The sequence below is a fragment of the Anopheles gambiae genome, chromosome 2 (genome assembly GCF_943734735.2).
Source record: "Anopheles gambiae chromosome 2, idAnoGambNW_F1_1, whole genome shotgun sequence".
Taxonomy (NCBI): domain Eukaryota; kingdom Metazoa; phylum Arthropoda; class Insecta; order Diptera; family Culicidae; genus Anopheles; species Anopheles gambiae.
Window position 1 is genome coordinate 3,200,213 of NC_064601.1, and position 22,628 is coordinate 3,222,840.

The following is a 22,628-nucleotide window of genomic DNA, read 5'->3' on the forward strand; positions in this document are numbered from 1 at the left end:
ATCAAAACCCAGCCACATGACCATCACTATTCCACAAGAAATCGGCCAAGGTGCTTACATAGATTAAGGTTTGTCAACATAAATAAAAAATCATACGTATTTTGAATCGATTTATAAATTTGTAGAGTTGGAAAAAAGGTTTCTTTAGGTGAATGAACACGATTGCTCTAATTTATTGTTATTTTGAAAAAAAAATCAGAGGCAACGGTCTCGTCGACACGAAGATGCGTGTTTTGATTTATTGATCTACTTCCTACCAGATTACCCTTTTTTCTGATTATATTCGAATGTGAAAAGAGCCAAATTTTGGCAATCGAATCGTTTGACTAAACGACTTATCTATAAAAAATGAATAAACGACAACTGCAGTGTAAATATACCATCACATCCAGTGCCAAATGTCACAGCTGTCTCGACGCTATACCATGGCCCAACCTGCACGAGTTGGATTGTTTGATGCGACAGACATTTGCTAGAATCCGCCTGCTAGAAACCGCCTGGAAAATTCACACAATCTCGTATTTGCCGGAATAGCGGCTGTCGGTTTTTCGTCTGCGTCGCCGTCGTGTGCTAACCTACAGAGAGAAAAGAGCCATTTCGCGCTAAAGAGTGCAAACGAGTTAACGACGGGTGAGCATTTCCATAGTCCGTGTTCGCGAAGCGTTAGTTGCTAAAACTGCTAAATTGCAAACGGGATATTACGGGATAAAGACGGCGAAACAGCAACGGTGCGAATATTATCCGTATAACACATTTTGCCGGGAACGGCAGCGGTGCATTGCGTCGGTATACTGGCCGTGCATAGTTGTGTATGGGGAATTCATGTGTGTACGTGTGTGTGTGTGTGTGTGTGTGTGTGTGTGTGTGTGTGTGTGTGTGTGTGTGTGTGTGTGTGTGTGTGTGTGTGTGTGTGTGTGCGTTCGTGTACTGGGGAAGAGTTAGCAGGAACGTGTAGGCTTTATCAAGAAAAGATTCGCCAATGGAATATCAAATGTGTTGTGTGCACATTGCACTAGTGGTCGAAACGGACGCGGTAGAAAGTGTTAAAAATCGTAACATTTTACCATTGTCGCCTAACCTCATTCTCCTAGCAAACGTCTATCCGATCTATCGCTATCACAATAGCAGGCATTGATTTCCGTTACGCGAGGGGGATGTGCTCCGCGAACTTGGGATGGACCGATTCTCGAAACAAACTTTCGCTATCGTACGCTGGCTACACGCTAGCACTGAATCAAAGACTTCGTGTTGCTTAAAACTCAATTTGTTTTCTTAACACTGAGGCTGTCTGTAGATTACAGCCATATATTCCGTCCGTGACGTCGGGCATGCCTTGATGCCTCCATACATGGTCTACAAAACCAGAACGATGCGAAACGTGAGAAACACGATGGCATGCGTGAGACGGACGGACGGTGATGGAATTTCCTGCATAAAGTCTGTATCCCGCCAGCCGCGCTCCATCTGTGTCGTTATGACCGGAAGCCTCATGGAAGGCCGCTTGAACGGATATTGAGTTTCTGGATGTACCCCACTTCGCTAAAAAAAAGCAGCAGATCATTCTCTGAAACATCGACTTTCCGCAGGGAGCAGCAGTGTTCCAATGGAAAACGCGTTGGCCGATAGCGTGGCCGAAAATGGGAAAGGAAATTTCCCATCGAATGTACTAGAAGCAGGCGGAACGATATCGTCATAGAAGCCGTTGCAAGCGCGCGCGTTCGTTTTGACACAACCTAGCAAGCTCTAAGCTCGCACTTCACGCGTTTCCTTTTCTGGGTGCCCACACCATTCCACGAAAGTGAATGCGTGTGTGTGTATGTGTGTGTGTGGGTTTTGTTTAGCCAGTTTAATTCTTCAAACACACGGTTGTAGCGTTTGAAAACTTTCCATCCATTTGTTCTCTCATTTCGTTCCTTAGGAGAGTTAATGTTTTTTTGGTTTTCTTGTCCTGGGACAACTTTGTACTTGTAGTGCAATTCGAGTTGTGCAGGATTGTGACGACAGTGTGCACGTTCAAACGAGGTGCACGGAACACGCCTTTCTTTTCTATGTCAATTTTCCTTTTCATTGGATATTGGTTTTCCTTTCTCCCGCACTTGGCCTCGTTGTGGGTTGCGAGTGCTACAATATTGGAAACGTATTTTTCCACGAAATCAAGGTGGAGTTTAGCCCTAGGAGAATGGTTAGCGTTTGGTGGTGGTGTGTGTGTATGTGTGTGTGTTTGGAGGTGCTACGGCAAACGGGAATTTAAATATCCTGCTACCAACACCTATCGGAAGCATTGCACGCGAGACTAAAATTAAGGATACACTCGTGCCGAGACTCTCCCTTGTTTCTGGTTCCAGCACACTTACCCGTGCGGCAATACATAAACTCCACGGATTAAGGCCAGGCAGAGCAGCATGCACAGCTGTGAGCGATTGGAAAAGAGAGGACTATGCATTCATAATGCCAAGGAAAGAGAGAAAGAGAGTGTGGAAGAGACATGGAGAGACATGCAGAAAAAGGGAGCCTTTGGAGCCTTTTCGGTCCGGTTTGGCCAGGCGCACATATTACACAACACACACACACATACACTCAGACATCCTCAGCGCACGCGGGTCGAGGCGCATTAAAACCATGTGCTCCGGTTGTTGTTGGCTGGCCCGCTTATGTTTCAAGGTCAGCAATAGCAGCAAGCCTGGGGTGCCTTGGGGTGTTCCCAACGTAACATCTCCTGGCAAGCACTCGGTGCTCTGGGTCCTTTCGGGGGCAAATTTATGCAACCGTCACCTTTGCTAGGGACCCGCAATATGCCGGGGGTTTTGGGGCGATTGCATCGATTACAGCTTGCGTTTTTATATGGGGCATTGCATGTTGCACGGATCGGGATTTCACTTTCACGTCCTCATCTGTGAGGGTTTAGGACACATGTAGCCTTATTATGATTTTTTTTATTTAGATGCATCACTCTCAAAGAAAAGCGTTGAATACGAATGCTTCAAACATGCAAACCTGGATTCTTCATGATGCAAATGAGATCTACACCCGATGTGCCCAGTCTTTAACACGTTTAATGATTTATTATTAACATTACCGTCCCCACCTTTCAGAGAAAGTATACGATTGCAGTTGGAATATTACCCAGTGGAGAGTTAGTGGGGCCATTTATTTTCGAGCACTCTGATGATGGTACTTGAGCATGCAAAAGCTGGCTCCAGATGGCAGACTAGCAGACCAGTTTCACTCTCTTCAGTTTCATGGGGTGCTCTGCATATGGCGGTGAATGCAGAGCTGAATAGAAAGAGAGCGAGCATCAAATAACGTTAATGCAATTTCGCGGGAGGGAAAGTGTTTATGTTCTCTATACAAATAATCAATCAACTACTATATGCGTTTAATAATGTTAATCCGCTTTGTGATGTCTCGCCCCGCAAAGTCCGTCCATCATTCATCGCTGGGTATAGACGTTCGTCGTAGCAGGCTGCGAATGAAAATGCAGCATCGTGTATCGTGCACATTCCTTTCGCAGATCGTTTCGGAAAAAGTTGCTTTTTTGTTGCGAAATATTAAAGCTGACATTATTGAAGGTTTTTTTTCTGCGTGAAATTTACTTTTAATAAGGAAGTGGCGGTACGTTGGGGGCGAATTTTCTCTGTGAACTATCATTATATTACTTTTTTTGCGGCAGCATAGTTCGCAATTCATCGTTACGCAGTTACCGTGGGAGAGTGAAAGGTTATTTCTGTTTCGCGAGAGGTGTTCCCGATCATTCTTTTACCTTTACCTAAAACAGAGACCGTGGAAAAGCATTAATTGTCAACTTCTCTTCTCTGTGATAATTGGCTCTTGTAACGCGCCGCATATAACTTTCTTCGCACTTACTAATCGAGTTTCTTTTCACCGTTTGCTACAGGTATTCGTCTTAAAAGCCTTCACCATCACCATCTAGCCACCGCAGAACAAATAGCGCCGGAAAAATGAGTGACCGCAAAGCCGTCATCAAGAATGCCGACATGGGCGAGGAGATGCAGCAGGACGCTGTGGACTGCGCAACACAGGCCCTGGAAAAGTACAACATAGAAAAGGTACGTCTGCTGGTTGACTGGAGGGGAGGGAATGGTTAAGAGGGGGAGAGGGAGAAGTTGTCGGAAATACGTATCCATAACGAGCCCTGCTCGGTGGACGCAGTTCGCTGCAGTTATTTCCAGCCAGAACGCCTCGCAAACCCGGGAATTTCATTTGCAGACAATAATAGTACAAGGACAGGTCACCGCGGCAGCGCCTAACCAAGGACGCGAATGCGTGAGACCAGACCTTGCGTTAGTGTGGGTAACTGCGGTGCCACGGTGCGTTTGTATGTGCATGTGGGAAAGGCCTACAATGAAGATGGCAAGGAGATGAGGGTTAACAGGGATGACAGAGTCGTTCCTTCATAGAAGTAGACATTTGTTAGACATCTGAGAGAGTGTACCGGAGGAGTTCGTCTGGTGTGTCAGTCAACGGGAGTCGTATCCCACGTATGCCACATCCCCCGTAGGCAGGAAGCACGCGCGCTAAAGCTATTAGTTTAATTTTCACTTTCACGAACACGGTTTACGTACATTGTCTCGACGGTACGCCGAGACCCGTACGTACAACCACCAACCAACCAACACGCCCACACTGGCGCTAACGTTGGCGGTGTAAATGGGCGAATTAATAGCACACACCTGCTGAGCTCGTTATGGTTCCCAAAGCGCCACTGTCAGACGCTTCCTCGGCAGTCGTGGTGAGGCACGCTTTCAAAATTCATCTTCTGTTTCTTGAGTGCACTCGTCGGATCGGAGGTGTTTTTTCCTTGGCCCCCATCCATCGTGCGAATTAAATGATCAGCTTTGAAAACTTTCTAGGTACGCAACCTGAGGAGAGCGCCATGTATGGAACCGAGATGGAGATATGATGGGGTGGGCATGGTGTGTTCTTGTTGTGTGCAGTTTCTTCTTGGTCGTCCTTACTTTGTTTCGACCATGACCCCGTTTGGGGTGGTATGTTGGTGCAGCACAACCGTACACTTAATGTAACTAAAGTTGGCCCCCAGAGATGGGTGACGAAACGGTGATGATGTCACTTTAGCGTCGAAACTGTCCGCATGAAGGTCGTAGAGCGGAGAGGGTGTGTGTGTGTGTGCGTGTGGTTGGAGACCGCGTAGTTAGGGCGGAAGGGGAGGAAGCGTTTGTTTTGGCAGCTCTATCCTCCACTGTACCAGCTGACTTTAGTTCTCTCTTCCTTGGGGAGGATCAGACGTTTTGGCGAGGAGCGAACAGCGCAAGAGAGAATATGTTCACTGAAGCTAGTTGCTTGGGAGGTGAGCTGTGCGGGGTTGTACATGTGCGTACCCCTCGTGCTCGTTATCACACTCACCTACTGGTGACGGGAATAGCGCAACGTCGTGCAGTTAGATGCGCCTGTAATAAATTGATATTATTTTTAGCCTCGGTCAAAGTTGTGCTTCAACTGCAGGAACGACTTTTTCTAGTTCACTGAAACAAGCGGGATGGTGTTGCTGGTGGGGCACCTATGTTGCGCCGTTTTGTGCTTGAATTTGTTCGTGATGTAAGCAACACATATAGCGTTGATGAAGGTTAGGGTTAACACAGAACGCATGTTGGTTGTGTGGTACAACATAAGTTAAAGAATGATTATGGTGCGATGTTCTAATGAAAAGGTTCTAATGTGAACAAAAAGGTGATGATTTTTTTAATATAATTTTTGATAGGCTTTGATTTGAGTGACATAAAAAACAGAGATACGACGGCAAAAGCCGATTATTGTACAATCAATACCCAAACCAATGCAATGGCCTGGCAAGAAACTTACTGAAAAAATATTTGATTTTCTTTCACGAGAAAATGGAACACCACATACCTTTCAACGAAGAGGAACGTTTCGTTCGCATTTGGTAAAATGTTCACGTACTCTGCGGCAAAAATGGCCGATACCATTTGCCCAGTCAGGACCTTTTTCGCTTTGCAAGGGTGGGCTATTTCGCTTCACTTTAGCTCCCCCCTCTTCCTCCCCGCACTGAAAAGGCACAAATGCTGGGGATATGCGAAGAAAAGTTGAGCGAAAATCGTACTCTACCCCGTTTACTTGCACGTTCTGTGCTGTGAGGTGATATGTATGTTGCACGGTAGAGTTTATGCAAACCTCTGACTCATTTGCTTTGTTATTTCGCTCGATTCTTCGAGAGTAAATTCTAATCTACGTTGAATGGAACCTGTGTGGTGGCTTTCCATTACGCGCTGTACTATAGAGCCCACAAAACCAGTATCATCATCATGATGCTTTCGTGTGTTCGGCAAAGGCGTTGAAATTGTATCACCAAACAAAGACTCTTGCGCGCAGCAGTTCCACACAAGGTCTGCCAACCTGGGGGGGAGAACATTTTAAACCGGAAAAGTTTGGGCAGTTTCGCAACTGAACTTTTGAACACGTCTGTTTCACACACACGCAAAACGATTGCACTTTGCACGGCGCCCATTATTTCTGTCCTGCTGCTGGTGTGTGTGCGTGCTGTATGGTATGTGCATATGTGCAGAACTCGAGGCAACTATTTTACCCCTGGGAAACGGAGAAATCTTTTCTTTCCTGAACTGTCTAAAAGCAGCATTTGTACGTGGAACATTCAACGCACGAGCTAGGTGTATCCCAAGCAAGGGAGAAAAAAAATTACGATAAAGTGCTCGAGAATCACACGATCGAAGGTGACGACGATAGGATGGTGTGCGCGGTATCGATTTGTGCGCAAGTGTGCCATTGTGGCGTGGTGTAAGTAGCACTTTCCTTTCAGCTCTCTGGATCACAAGTGACCGGAAGTAGCGTTTGTCCGGAGCGCTGCACGACCGTACGGCCAAGAGAAAAGATTGTGCAAAGGGCGTACTTTTTTAACTGCCGTGTGCGCGGTTCGAGGCCGGATCTGGAGTGGAATCTTCATACCAGCGTCGTTCGGGAAGGCAGTAAATGGAGTAAAGCATTTAGTGGCTGTTTTTATGTGCGGATTTCTTCTTTAGATTCGCTTTTAATTTTATATTCTTTTTTCTTAGGTTGTGAAGGATCCTTGCTTCGTTCTTTTGCCTTCCGTCGTCGTGCGCCTTGCCCACTAACACTTGATTTATGTCAAGTGCAAAGGGAAAAGAATGAAATAATCGCTTTTCTTACCCACCGGTACGCCACCGTGTATCATAATTCCGGTTTGTGGCTGAGGCATTGCGGTTAGATGGCGAGTGCTCGAGCGAATGTCCTTTTGATTTCCGAGCTTATGCTGGCTGGCCTTCTCGCTCCGCTCTCGTGCCCTCGATGATGGTTACATTGCACTGCTTGGAGCTCTGCTTCTGCTTTCTATCCAACAACGAAACAGTGTGACGCGCTGCTGCTGCTGCTGCTTGCTGTGCTGTGTGCTTGGTCGAAGTGTGGTTGCACATCGCAAAAAAGGGGAAAAAACAATGTTTTGCCCTTCTGGGTGGTTCATAAAAATTGGCATAACAACCACTTTGGCTGGATGGATGATTCCTGGCGTGTGTGTGTGCGTATGTGTGACGCCATTGGGGGTTGGTAGCAGGGATTAGCTGAGCTACCTTGACTGGCTGTGGCTGTGTATGTTTTGGTTTTGTTTTCGCCTCAGGCAACATTACTTATTCATTTCCTTTCCCTTCGATGGTGCCAAGGGCGTGCGGGAGGGGGCAGTAGTGCGTGCTCTGGCATAGAGTGAGAGATGTATGCTTTTCCGCATTAAGCTGTGTAATTCATATTCAGATCAAACTGCTTTTTATGACACCCGGACAGTTGCTTTTACTGCGCGGTGTTACGGTGGTTACGAGGTGCGGTTCACGATGTGAAGACGTTTATACTTTTGTTAGTGTTGTTTCGATATTCGATATCTAAGAGAAAATGTGTTTGTTTGAGAAAATTTTGTTTGTAATTTAAAGAATACGTTTTCATTTTACAATCGTTGAATAATGCTAGTAGTGTTTGGATGTTGAAATTAAATGCATTTCCATGCACAATATTTAAAGTGCCTGCGCCTGTAGTGTCGCAACAACAGAGTTTTGCTCAAAAACGAAACTTCATAAAGCATTAATACAAGAACAACATGGAAGTTGAAATTCCTTCAAATCATTTGTGACCGTTATTAGGGCCACACGGCTTTTATCCTTTTTCTCGCAATGTCGAGCATTGCCGACCTAAAATCCTTTCCCCATTATTTTGATGGCCCTGGGTGTTTGGGTCGTTCGATGATAACTGGCCATGCGACCATGCGTAATGGAGCTTGAAGCCGACGACGACACATGCTTGAACTCCACAATAAATACGAACCGAGGGATTGTCGGTTATGGTTGGTTTTGTAGGGCAAAAAGGATTTTCGACCCTAGCGCGTTGTCTCCTCTCCCTCGTGCGATCAATCGTTTCGTTTTGTGCCAGTGTTCTTGGTCCCAAGAAGGAGGAACACTTGAAAGAAATGTCGCCCGAAGATCATCATTTGGTTTTGTGGGGTGGTGGATTTACTAAGGACCACAAACTTGTCTTCTTCTGCGAGCTTTATTATGGTTTGAAGAGCTTCGTGATAGTAGCAGTAGCCGATGATGTGTTAGAGTGTGTTGTATTCGTCCTAAGATATAGTCGTTTGGTCTGTGTTTTGGTGACGTTTTATGAGTGTTAAGATTCAAGATTCCCTTCAGTACTCTTGCCGTTTCGGAGCAGTGAACAAACTGTGCATCTCGTCACTAATGATGTTTTGTGTAACTGTGTCTCCAGCGAATTCCGGACGCCGCCGTCCAGGAGTTTTAACACAACTGTGTGGCACGAGAACATTTTTCTGGATTTCGTTCGCTCTACAGTAAGGGAGTTGAAGAAGATGTGATACGCGTTCAAGTGGAATAATTGTGTGGACGATTCTTTTTTGATGGGTGAGCCAGGGGTGTTCGTTCGGTACAGGTGTAAACTCATAATTGTGAAGAACATTCATTATAGGGGTTGTTCCAAGAAAATCTACTCATACCTCTTGTTTGATATAAGGCGTTTCGCGATACAAGGATGACATTATACAGGGTTTTACAGCATAGAAAATATTTTGGATTTGGCGGTCTTCTTGACGTATGCGAGCAGTGGATATACTTATGAATGTTTGAATTTAATTCTAAATCTGATATTATTTTCAACAAACTTGTGGTACATAGTTCTACCAACAAGTAACGTTCTCTTTGCGCAAATAAGGCACCAAAACGTACATCTCCCTGGCAACATTATTCAGAATATGTTTGGGAAGTAGGGGTTCGGGGTTCATGAGCTGCCTAAATGCGGCATTGATACAGAAACTTCCTGAATGTGATTTCCTACAAGTTTGCCTAAGTGGGAAATGGCATTATCCCGTTTATTTCCTTCGCCAAATTGCAATCGACTATCGTTTTCGATTGGGGCCTCGCTTTTTCGGCATTTGGGAAAATGGGACTCATTGGCAGTGGGAGGTGTATCCATTTCCCATTGGTAGAAAGGGGAAATGCGCTGTTCAGGGCGGCAAACTTCTTCAACCTCCGGGCCTAAATCTAGCGCAACGGCACGCCATTTGCTAAAACTCGATTTTGAATGAGCTTTTGCCCCCCGTTCTCTGCTTGTTTGGGATAGGTTTTATCGCGTGTCTACCCTTTATAAGAGCTCTCGTCCATCCCCAGTGCCGCCGCAGTTTTGTTCGTTTGATGTTCCGTCTGGCAAAGTGGAAGGTGTTGCGAGCTGTGTTTTATAAGAGAAATTAAATTTGGCCTAGTTTGGCGAAGTTTAAGCATTTGACACTCCTTAATCGAGGTTATGAGAAACGACTGAGCTGCCAATGAGGGTGCGTTTTCCCCCAAGCTGTGTTTCGTGTTAAGTTCCTGTCCAATGAAAGGTGAGGCTTGGTTATGGCAGTGATTTGCAATCAGTAATCACTGCACAAATAAGAACCAGCCCAGTGATAATTGTAGTTTGATGCTTTGATGGTCCAACCACAAGCTCTCAGTCCAGCAGAGCTTTATTACCTCGCGATTCCAATTGGTCTCTGAGTATATTGGGCTTCTTTTACCATGCTATGCCTGAAGACATGACGTAGATCAATTTTTGACGTCTGTTACTTATCATCGAATATATAGACAGGAATACAACAAGCGTCTGTTGTGCGACAGGCTCACCTGGTACAATACTTACGTCAGTGTGCACGTTCTCTGTGTATCCTGGCGCTGGTCATTTCGACGTAATAGAAAGGTGGGATTATTAATAATTCACGAAAAGTGTGATAACACATTGATCGCTAACACGTTTTTTCTAGATGTCATCAGTTCTCTTGGTAAAGCTTTTTCATTTGTGTCTGTGTTATTTCACCGGAAATGATGCTTGGAATTAGTTTATTTGCTGAAGCGTCACAATCCTGAAATAGAATTATGTTATTCAATGCCTGCGAGGGAGATAATCGCTCGACGGTGTGGTTGTGTGTCTATCGCTGCACATTTGGGTGTTGTTTTATCACATCGAATTTCAATTGCAAAGCTTAATGACATTTCGTTTCGCGGGAACACATAAAAAACAGAAACGAACACCTACATGAGTAACAATTTCAACCATGGATAGTCCTTTGATGTTGATGAAAAATGTCAGTCTCATTTCATTGGTATGGGACACCTTTTTTGTAAGGTAAGGATCATACCCATTGGCCCCTGAAAAGCCTACTTTTGTGCATCATGGGAATGATACGATGTAGTGAAGTGTTGTTAGCGAACCAGTATGAGTGTACTGCGCCAGATTTTCACTCTGCCAGTCTCTGTCGCTAGAACTCTTTGATGTGAGCATGGTCTTGCGTGGAATGGTCGCTCTCCTGGGTGCAAGCCTATGTATGAGTATGCATGGAAGCAAGGATAACAACTCATAAAAGAAGCGTAAAAGGGTTGACTTCTGTGACCTATAAAAAGAAAAATCACATCCACAACACTAGCTAGTTACGATTGAGTGACGTTTGGCCGTACGTATTGCCTGTACGTGTTTTAATTTCATAGGGATTGGAAGTACGAGCGAAAACTCAAACACAATCCAAGCACTAAAACGCTACGTTGAGTGGATGGTACAAGGGGAATATGCACCGATTGCAAAAATACAGCGTATGTGGCATGGTCATCGTAGATACTTGGAGTAGCAGCGTTTGTGGCCGAATGGTACAAGCTTTTAGACACATTTTTTTTTATTGCAAATGTTGAAAGTCCAACTAGGTTATGCATCAAATTCTGATTATAGTGCATTTTAATAACTCGTTAATCTTGAAAATGATGGTTCTAATGATACGGTCACAGTTGGAAAACCGTGAAAATGTTTTTCTTTTTGCATTTTGCTCCACATTAAATGATGCAACAGATGAAGAAGTTAACAGCTGATGCGACTTTTTGCTTGTTAGTTTGTCAAGCAAGCCATTGTACGGTTAAGGCAAGCAGGAGAGGAGTACGCTGGTCTGGGGAATGTTTTTGAAATGTGGATGCCAGTCGTATAAACAATGATAAAGCTTGTTGATTTATGAATCCTCACTTTTAGCTCTCGACCTGCCTTCTGATAAGGAAGGTATATGAACACTGTGTAGCAAACTGGGTTTTGTGTTTTTAGGATAAAAATCATCATCATCTCTACGTACACTATCGGGGGGCAGTGGCGTAAGATATAAAGGGATTTATTATTATGTTGTTTTGGCATGGGATACAGTTTGGTGAAACTCCAATTACGATTTACGTGAAACTCCAATTACGATACTTGCTTATTTACTAACGTGGCTGCAATTAGTGTTATCCGCAAACAATCTCGAGAAAGAGGATATTCTATTTGTTCACAATTATGTAAGAAATTTCGTTGTAATTATTTGAGAAAAATGTTACTGTTACCTGTTATAGTTAACATAACGCAGCACCATTTGAAAGTGCAAAAATTCAATTTTCCATCTGTAGGAATATTCTGTTAGCTTTAAAAGGGGTGTTTGGAGGTTGTGGAGCTTTTCATAGCCAGAGTACAACTTGCCAAAAGGAGTATTACAGAGAGCAAGGATCTCTTGCCGTGAGGGGAAATTGGGATAACTTCCACTGCAGCAATTCCACGAGCCCCAGCCCCTTTGCTTTGTGTGTTCGGTTTGGCCGTAGTGAAAGAGGAAACCTCTCGGGATTACTTTTCTCCGTTGCGGATGTGGAAATTTCCGGCAATCTTGTATTTCCGCCCCTAGAGCCGCAAGAGTAGTGCACGTGACCAGAGAGGGGAGAGCGAGCGAGAGTGCGGAGAGGTCTTTCGGGAAATTCGGAGTCGGCCGCGGAAAACACACAAGATTTGCTTTGTTTATAAATCCTCCCAATGTCCGCAATGTGAGAAAAGCGATTCATAAATTGATTGATTTATTGTCTCCTAATGGAATTATGCTGGCCTCTTCTCATCTCCCCTGCCTCTTACACCTACTATGCTGGGAAGAGGAGGGTTGTATACAAGGACTCGGTGTTGTTTGTGGATGAGAATGGGTTTACATAAACTTTTCCTGCTACGATTGTATGCTTGGAAGAGGAAAAGTTGTACAATAATAGGCAGACTGTTGATGGAAGGATCGATTTCGATGTATAGATAGAGCGAGCGATCGTGAGGGGAAGGATATAGGATGATGTGGTACTGTTGAACATCCTAGCCAAATCCAAAATGCATCTTGAAGGGAAGGAAGTCTGCGAGGAATCCTCTTCTAGGTGACAGTTGTGGGCGAAATGCTTTTGAATCCTTTGGCCCATGGTGTGGTGGATTCTAAAGATAGTCATCTGTGTGACGTTGATAATAGGCATGGGACAATTGTGCGAGACCTATGCCGCACACTCAGTTCATTATAGTGTGCGGTTGATCGCCGCACGCGAAAAAGTGAACGGGTAGGTCTTCCGCACGCATACAGAACTAACTGAAATGTGCTCTGAAAGAGATGCAAGATAACTGTCGGTGTCAGAGACTGAACGAAAAAAAAAACATTCGTTTTGGGTCGGCAGAATTTGTCACACACAACGACACAAGAAGATCGATCGCACTTTGCACGAGAAAGAATGCACATATTGCTAGCGTGGTCAGATTGATCAATCGCACACAGCCGCACAAAAAGAACTCCTGCCGCACACTGACCCCATTCTGAGTGAGAAAGAACACTCATAGCCGATGGGTCATTCGCACACAGCCGCACGCGTGTTCAGTTGGGTCAGTCGCACACTACCGCACAAAAAGAACTCTTGTCGCACACTGCCGCACGCGCGTTCTGTTAGTTCGGTCGCTCACTGCTGCACGCGTATTCAATGGGGTCAGTCGCACACTACCGCACTCGTATTCAGTGGGGTCAGTCGCACACTACCGCACAAAAAGAACTCTTGTCGCTCACTGTCGCACGCGCGTTCAGTTAGTTCAGTCGCACACTGCCGCACTCGTATTCAGTGGGGTCAGTCGCACACTACCGCACAAAAAGAACTCTTGTCGCTCACTGTCGCACGCGCGTTCAGTTAGTTCAGTCGCACAAAAAGAACTCTTGCCGCACACTGCCGCACGCGCGTTCAGTTTGTTCAGTCGCACAAAAAGAACTCTTGCCGCACACTGCCGCACGCGCGTCCAGTTAGTTCAGTCGCACAAAAAGAACTCGTTAAGCGCACAGCAACATAAAAAAGAAAGCTTGTAGATTTTACTCGTTTAGATTAGCTTTCGTTACAAATCAACTTAAGTATATACAGTTTGTTCTCGAGCTACGTTTTCTAAGTTCTTGTGTGCAATTAGTATAATTGGCTCAAAGGATTCTCAAATGCAAGATAAATTACTGTTTTACCAAAAATTTTAGAGCCTCTTAAAAACCAGAAATTTTCAAATTTTCTGCATGAATTGTGATACATAAATGGTTTAATGTAAAAACCTAGTTACCTAGTTATGTATGAACCGCGTATCTCGGACTGACGGTATTTATAATTAAAAACGCAGCCTTAAAAGCAATAACTTTTTGTTCTTGCATTAAAATCTCGATAAAATTAAACATGATATTTTAAAAAATGGTACTTAGCTCCAATTGAGCGACTGACCTACCGCACGCGTTCAGTTCATCATACTGAACGAACTACATCGCACGCGTTCACTGAAAAGAATCAAATTGCCCAAGCCTAGTTGATAACATGGAAAATGGACCGATAACACCCAACTACGTAAAAAGAGTGGGTTTTCGCCGGAATAAATGCCATAGCGAAAAGAATGCAGGAAGCGACCGGACGGCATGGTCTGTGGGGGACCGTAGGAGAGCCAGGCTTTTAAATTTAATTTTCGCCCTTTAGTCAGAGTCTCAGCTGTCGAACAACGGTGCTTCAACGCTGCCCGAAACATACTGTCCCCCGGCCATGCTGTGACGCCTGTGCCGGAGCTGGTGACCCAAGCAAATTGCTGGAATTTTCCATTTTATTTTCATGTCGTTGCTAAATTTAGTCCGTTCTAGTGTCCCTGCGGGGCACATCGGCAGGTTTCGCGGTCTCCGCTTTTATCAACGACCCGCTGCCGGCCTTCGTCATCTGCTCAGAAGGAAATGATGATCGAACAGCATGTATTTCAATGAGGAACGCATTTTCACCACATAAAATGTGTCTGTGTGAGAGAAGGAGAGATATTTTTTTTACGAGAAGAAAAACGAGAGAAAGTGAGGAGTAAGATGTGGAAAAACGATAGGTAGGAGGTTCGACTCGGCCAAAATTACAATATATGGGCCATGTAGAAAATACCTGGCACTCACACATACACCCAAGCACACACACACATTCGGGGAGTAGAGAATAAGGTATTGACCGATTTTTTCTTGTTGGGTAAGCGACGCTCAACAACGCCATCGCCGTTCATCATCATCTCCTCGAGAGATGTGTTGGCATTATTAGAGCAAATGGTGAGCCTATCCGAGAGAATAAGAGCAAAGCGAAAGGTTTAGCAGGGATCTCTTACACCCTGCCCGACGGCGGCAACGCACATTATAATTCACCAACCTGTTACAGATGGAAAATGCGAAACGAGAGAGAAGCGGCCGTTTTTGTACACTTTCGGAGTTGCGGCCCACATTCAACAAGCATCATCCGCCGCATGCCGTTTACGCGACCTTTCCGTTTAATTGTGGTAGAAACGTTGTTTGTGTGGGCGGCAGGATAGCTGACTCTGTGTGTGTGTGTGTGTGTGTGTCATTTTTTGCCTTGCCGCAGGAAGTGGGTTTAAGGGCGCCCACCTTTAAGGGCAACAAAGCGTCGTCTTGCTGCGAAATGAAATGCAATGGTGTCCGTCATTTCGTTGCCACTCTGCTGTGGAGCTCCTTTTGGCATATGATTCAATTTTGGAATTAACTTTTATTCGCTGTTAACTGCGAGAAGGCAAAGGCCGTCCCCGCGTCGTCGGTGTCTTCGTTATCTGTTTTTGCTTCTCGTTTGCTTTTGGGCCGGGCGGCATCGCGCGTGAAACTCCGACGGAAAATGGAATAATAAATCCATTTAATGTCAAGATTTTAGTAGCTAGAGAGAGGACCAGCAGCAGCGTGCGTGCTCTGGGGGCTGGTAGGAAAATGAAGAGCCGTAAGCATATGCCCCAGAACCCTCGATTGCCACTCTCGAGATGATGACGACGATGATGATGGGAAGGAGGCTTCTCTTGAGAAGAAACGCTCTGTGTGCCAACGATGATGCTCATGATGATGGTGATGGAAAGCCGACCTGCACCCATCACCATCCCTGCCGCCCTGAAGCTCGTGCGGCTACAATTGGCCGGAGCGTGCGCGCGCGCTCATCTGGATGGAAAAGTTGTTTCAGCAACTGACCCAAGGAAAACCTGGTGCTGCCGCCTTGCTCTCTTCTTCCTTCATCTGAATCGTTTTTCCGTGAATTCATCATCATTTTCCGTCCCTCCTGTACACCACCTGTACCACCCGGGGCTTAACTGGTCCCGCCTTTGGTTCGTCGCTGTGTTCTGTTCGGTAGAGAAAAAGAAAATAGCATTTGGAAAACGTTTAGTGAGTAAATTGACCATCGTTGAATGATTTAATACCGTTGTTGCCGTGTTGCCTGGCGGAGAGAACGTGTACCCTCGAGAGGGTGGAGATTGAAAACACCGAGGAAAATGACTCACTCACTAAATGTTGAATCTGTAGTAGGAATATATTTTTGTCTAGACATTTAATGCACCAAAAACCTGGTGCTGTGCTGTGAGTATACCGAGGAGCAGATGCTTTAACGTATATGTGCATGTCTTTTTGGTCGGATTTTTTTACGTGACTGTACAAAGCGTTCGAATTATCAATGCGCTTCTGTTAAGCAACTGAAGGACTCTTTATATCAGACAAACACGATCGTTTCTGTTCTTCTGCATTACTTGGAAGGACGTTAGGTGAAGGACGAAGTGTACTGAAATAGCTAAAACGAACTGGTTAATTGTATGCCTAGCCGAAAGAACATTGACTAGTGAGTGAGTGGGTGCGAGGCAAGGGATTCAACTCACCTCCTAAAACCAATCCAACCCTACCGTACGGAGCTGCAACGCTAAAGGTACTCTCGGTGGTGAAATGGATCGATAAAGTTTTAACCAAGTTACGGTTGCCCACCACCACCATCACCACCAATACCATATCGTTTAAGGTAAAGTAAAGCAAAGCGCATTATAAACGGAGCCGGACGGACATCCTGCAGGTCTCTTCTGCTACAGTTCGTAAATATCTATCCATGTTCCCCCCCCCCCCCCCCCCCCCCCCATGCAAGTGCGGAGTTTTGTTGCTGTTTGTGTTGGGTAAACAAATAAATTTTGCTTGAGCAAAAACTATCAACGATAGCGCATCGGAGCAGTACTACTCCCCGGGTCCAAATAATAAAATTTGCCAGGAATTGGGTAACGAATGGTGGGAGGGTTTGTTCAGTTGGTAAACTTTGCCAGCTTCTTTGTACGCAAGTAGTTCCGCTCAGAAGAACCACACCGCTTTTGGGTCGCTGTTGCCTTCGTCTCTTCGATTAGTGAAGGTAAAAGGTGCTCGTTTTGATGATGGATGGATCCATGGGTATGGCTGTAAATGTCGCTAGGGAAAAGTTTCTAATCCGTCCAATTTTATGCACTTCTCTCTCCCTCTCTCTCTCTCTCTGGCAGGGAAAGAGTTTATCGAATTTACACTCCTTTGCTCCCCGAGTATAAGGGGCGTCCTTACCATGGCTAGAATCAATAGCGCAGTAAAACGATTATATGCCTTTTTCAGTTTGAGGTGACCGGAATTTGGCTGATGACCTCAATTTTTACGAAGGCATTCGTTCTTTGAAGTAAAGAACGGTGTGCGTCAAATAAGCTCAAGTTCAATGAATCAAATACCTCTTCTAGACAGGGAGGTGAAAAAGATGCCCGCACAAAAGGTCGACCTATCTTTTCTGGCAACATATTTAGTGCCAAGGTAGTAGAATCTTCCAATTATGCCAACCCTCCCAAGAACATGTCGGGGGGCGCGGCAGTAAAGCTTGAGATTATTATCTATGCCATCACACACTGTTACTGACCTCAAAAAGTTTCTCTCGGATGTGTGTAATAGACGCCCCACACAACACAGCAGGGTAAGGAGTGCTCATTCGGTTTCGGCATAGTGTGTGGGGTCTCGGAGGTTTTATTGGTTTGTGCGCTGTTTGACGCTTGTGTTCTACTTGAATGTGCCCCCCCACGGGCGTCGCGCGTCAGTCCGTCGGCAGCGGCAAGATCGATACGAAGTTTACCTTTTTATTGTGTTTCTCAGGGTGTGGAAAGCGCGAGGAAAAAGTGCTCCAATTTTGTTCCAAGCCGCCCGCAGGGACAGGGCCGTGCCTCCGTATCGAAAATGGGGCTTTCGGAAAATCCGCATCCATTCGCTGGTGGTGTGTGTGTTACTAATGGGAGCTTAGCATGCTATCGTCCCTTCAGTAGGACATAGAACTCGCGAAGCCTACGATACAATTCGATTGAATAATAGCGGCTTCATATCCTCAGTGACGATGTCAGTCAAGGCCATGGGTGGTCACAGCGGTATATGTGTCCTGATGTGTGGGAATAGATAGTGATATGTCCATGAAATGGGACAAGTACTCCACACACACACACACAGCCATCCACTCCTCAAATACTCCAGATTTAAAATTTATGTTTTCATTAAAGAGATAAAGGTAAAACTCTGTCTCAAATTGTTCCCAGCCATAGGGAAAAGGTCTTTGAAAAGCTAGATTGGCTTGAAAAAATAAATAATATCCTATGCTATTCAAATTGGTAGGGTTTTCAGCAATTAAAATCTCGCCCCAATTAGTGTATAGTTTCCAGCATGACTTTTGACTCCAATGCAACACAGCTGGCATCATACAAGCGATTACCTACCTCTCTCTCTCTCGCTCTCGTGTCTGGTGTGGGTCGTATTTCAGAGTTGGAAACAGACGAACCACCAGGCTGATTATGTCGCTCTTTCGCTATTTGCTAGACAAACACAAGCGAGCGATGAATGGTGCAAACAAGATGATGTGTCGAGAGTAGTTCCTGTATGTGTGCTCTTGTTCGAATCTCGCTCGCTCGCTCGCTTGTGCCTTTTAGTAGTTCCCATGCACATCGCTCGTGCTCAGGTGGTGAAGTTGAGCCACCACACCATCGCAACGTGGGACAAGCAAAAGCAAGCAGCTCAGCAGCAACTCAACTCTCGCGCTCTCAGACCACCCACTGCTCGTCCCACTGCTTATGGCCCAGCAGCAAGCCGCCGCCACCCACTGCTGTCGTCGTAGTCCGGAAGTGGAGGTTGATTATGTTTACTTTTCATGTACACGTCGATGCACACAGCCCAACAACAGAAACGCAACTCCCTGCAGATGTATTTTTACCCTCCGCATCCTGCGTGGTTCGTTCACTTGACACTTTCACATCGCCAGGCCATGACGGTGCATACACAGAGAGGGAGATGCTTTCATTTATCCTGTTTATTCAGCAAGCGTCCTCGTTCTTTACGCTGTCCTTTGTGCTAGTGCTTTGGAGCAGCGGGAGCACTCATTTCCTGTGTTCCCGGTGGCGGCTGGTGGCACAAAGTTTTTGTGCACAGGAATAAAAGCGCGTACCGTCGTGCAGAGATTGGCGGAGAGATTTTTTCGAGCTGCCGCCGGTGCTGCCGTGCGACCCAAATTTGCCTTCACCATTATGTGGGTTGTTTTTTTTTTCGTTCCTCGGGAAATAAAGCGCATTATGAGACAGAAAGACAACAGTTGAAGAGGAGCCACATTTGGCGAATGTGGTGCGTCAGTGGTTTTCATCGATTGCTGCACACGAATGGGTTGTTTCGCACCGCTTTCGGTGCACTTTTCTGCAATGAATGTATGGATTTGTTGCATATGAGATGCTTGCTCTTGTATATTGTCCTGTGCATTGATGTAGTACGTTCAGTGTGTGTGTCTTTTGGAGAAGCTGGAAGAACGGAGCATCCCCCCTAACGAATTCAGGTCAAGTCTGCTGCTGGGACAATTGGACATTTTGGCTGGAACTGTTTCTCAAACCATTCGACATGGGGCGACAACGATTGGACGATTAACTTGAAACAGCCACGATCGATCATGTTACCTTTTCTAACCATATGAATTCCACGATCAGTTTTTAATAACTGTTTTTTTATCTTTTGCTCTCCATTTTAGGACATTGCTGCCTACATAAAGAAAGAATTCGACAAAAAGTACAACCCCACCTGGCACTGCATCGTGGGCCGAAACTTTGGATCGTACGTGACGCACGAAACGCGTCATTTCATTTACTTTTATCTCGGTCAGGTTGCCATCCTATTATTTAAGAGCGGTTAAACCACACAACCTTAGCTTAATATCATCGGAATGCTGTAAAGGAATGGGAGCGAGGACGGGATCGGACGGAACGGCGAATCGTGTAGAGAAATGGCAACGATTGCGTATTTAGCGGCGGCATCCACATATATGGACACGGCCTTCAACCTGCAGTCGGACGGCGGGAGAACGTTGGAGGGGCGGAGGAGCCGAGCCGTAGATGCGAAGGGGGTAGTAGAAACGGAACGATGGATAGATAGCTGGATTGTGAGGGGCGCGAGGAACCGTTATTAGGAGCAGTGGGGAGGAAATTTGACATTCTTATATATTTACCGTGAACTATACTAAATCGAACGAAGCAGAGCTGTACCAATTAAGTAAATCAACTTTACCGGAACTCGCGAGCAAAAATGTGTACTGTCCATGGGTGTGGTGTGGTCGTAAAACCAAGCTGCTCGGAATCAAGAAAGGCAAACCATCTGTCCAAACATGCCCCTGCCAGCATAATATCTCATGCCACTAGTTCGTCTGTGTCGTACAGCAGGCAAATACAATGCCCCCCCAAAGAGTGTGGCCGACCATAAAACCGACGTTCAAGTTGTAAACTAAAATTCCATTGCGTTCAGTAAAGGTGTGTGTGTATGTGCGTATATCGTTGTGATTGAGAATTGTAATCGATGTACAGGATCGCTGCCTTTGTCCAATACCTTTGAAAATCTTGCTGAGATACAACATTCTAGTAACACAATCAATCTCTCGATCGAACGTTTAGAAGTGGCCATTTTACGAAGAGAAGAAATTCCGTGTCCCGCAGAGGCTATGAAAAATGACCGGGACGAAGGGAGTTATGATGAGGCGGACAGTAGACGGGAACTGGTAAAGAACAGACATGGCCGTGGACGGATGAACAGCAGTAGTACGTGATCTTTCACAAATCCTTGTTATTCCTCTCAAAGATCGATCAACTCTGAAGCATATTCAAGCGAAGGGAGTAGAGGAAGGATACGCATTCATTCTGGCTAGCAACCGAATCACGGTAACATTCATTATTTGCAGGGACACTCTACAAACACACAATTTTTAACGTTTGCAGACAGTAACGATATCTCACAACCGATGGAGGAAGTAGGGAGAACACACCCGCAGACAGGCTCGAGAGAGAGAGAGAAAAAAAAAACAAAACAAAGAACGATCTTCTCAATTCGCTTTCCCCGGGTGATGATAGTGTTTAAGGCAGGGTGAAGGACTCGCAGGACTTCTATATCGCGATCGATCGATAGAGTTTTTGTTTTTGTTTTTGAACGGCGAGATTTCACTTTTCACGTTTGGTTCAGTTCGGTCCTCGACCACTTAATAGTATATGGTAGGAAAGGTGTGCTTTTCCTTCTTCATCAAAGATAGTTTAGTGCGCGAACGGATAGCGTGTTGCCTTTCTGCGGCAAAGTGCGCAACGTTTCGCAACGTGCGTCGAGTGTTTTCGCACGTGCCACCACGGCGTAGGGGTTTGAGAGGCGTTAGTTTTCTTCTTTTTTTTTGCGGCACTAGAATGTTTTGACTCCTGAAAAGAATTTATGAACTTTGAACTTATCAATTGGCCGTCTTAGTTTCGTTTATTATTATTGCTAGTTTTGTTTTTCCACCATAGTATATCAAACGAATGAAGGAGTATAAATAAAGAATTACACTCGAAACTACAAAACTAACTTGCATAGAACTGACCAGAGGAGGAGGAAGAGGAAGAGGAGAGCCTTTTTTGTGTTGACAAGTGAGTGGCAGTGAATGAGCAAAGTAGAAACCTCTACAGCAGTAGTGCATACGCGCGGCGCACACAGTCACGGTATGTGTAAGCACAAACAAAAACACACAGGAACTGCTTGAGCTGAGAGCAGATTGCAGCTCTCTGCAGTGGGTGGGCAGTATGATCCGTAGGTGTGATGAACAGTATGTAGTTTAGTCAATGAAGGTACTCCCCGGTGGCGGCGCAGAATAAAAGAAGGAAACAGAGATGGCACAAGAACTGTAGCTCTAACTGCTCTACTAGCTAAGCTTACGAGTAAATGCACCGATTTGATTGCGCGTGTGTGCGTGTGTGTGTGTGCATCGGAGCGCAAGTTCAAGAATTCAATTTCTAGTGATTATTCACGGACCACCAGCTAACCACCAGCTGATACGATTTTTCATCATTCATTATCAATCATATTACGGTCACGTTGGTTTTGTGTTCGCCCTCTCCCTTCAAAATCTGCAAAACAACACTCCATTGTGATGTACGATGTATGTGTGTGTGTGCATGATGTTTGTGTGCGTGTGTGTGTTTGTGTGCATGTGACTATAGTGAGCTCGAGTCGGCTAGATGTTAAGAAATATCAAAAGAATTTAGTGAAAACAAGCATGATGTGCGTGGCACATCGTCCGGATTCAGTCAACTTATTCCCTACGTTTGTGTGATCTTAGTTCCTCCAACTTTCTGGACCATGGGACGTAGAGTAGCAGTGCAGTATGTGTAAGGGGAAGAAGTTTCTGTTCACACTGTGGTTTACGAAACACCCGTCCGAAGTACTGAGAAGGTATTAAGTAAGTCCGCGCACGCCACATCGGGCGTTGGTGGCAGTATTTGACCTCTTTAAGGATAATTGATCGTTGTAACAGAAATGGGCTTTTTCATCTATTCGCTAGATGTGCTTGCAAATCGAAAAACGTATGTGTTTTAAATGTTTTCCTATCGGCGTGAGGACTAAGTCATCACATCTCTCAAAAGTTCCCCTTTACGTGTTTGGTGTGAAAGGCCCGAGCGTGATTCTCCTTTAT

At 45.3% G+C, this 22,628-nt stretch overlaps 2 protein-coding genes across 4 annotated transcripts in view; both read left to right on the forward strand.

The window, feature by feature from the left end:
• Positions 1 to 22,628, forward strand: part of LOC5667527 (uncharacterized) — a 123,672-nt gene that overhangs the window by 8,270 nt on the left and 92,774 nt on the right. The window lies entirely within an intron of this gene.
• Positions 423 to 20,978, forward strand: LOC1281844 (dynein light chain 1, cytoplasmic). Of its 3 annotated transcripts, none has more exons than XM_321810.6 (3): positions 423 to 630; positions 3,896 to 4,067; positions 19,680 to 20,978. In XM_321810.6, the coding sequence occupies exons 2-3, from the start codon at positions 3,960 to 3,962 to the stop codon at positions 19,839 to 19,841; spliced, it is 270 nt and encodes an 89-aa protein (XP_321810.4). In that variant the 5' UTR covers positions 423 to 630; positions 3,896 to 3,959; the 3' UTR covers positions 19,842 to 20,978. The 3 variants fall into 3 exon arrangements, with proteins under 3 accessions (XP_321810.4, XP_061505308.1, XP_061505309.1); XM_061649324.1 differs by having other exon boundaries at positions 510 to 728; XM_061649325.1 differs by lacking the exon at positions 423 to 630 and adding an exon at positions 3,495 to 3,612.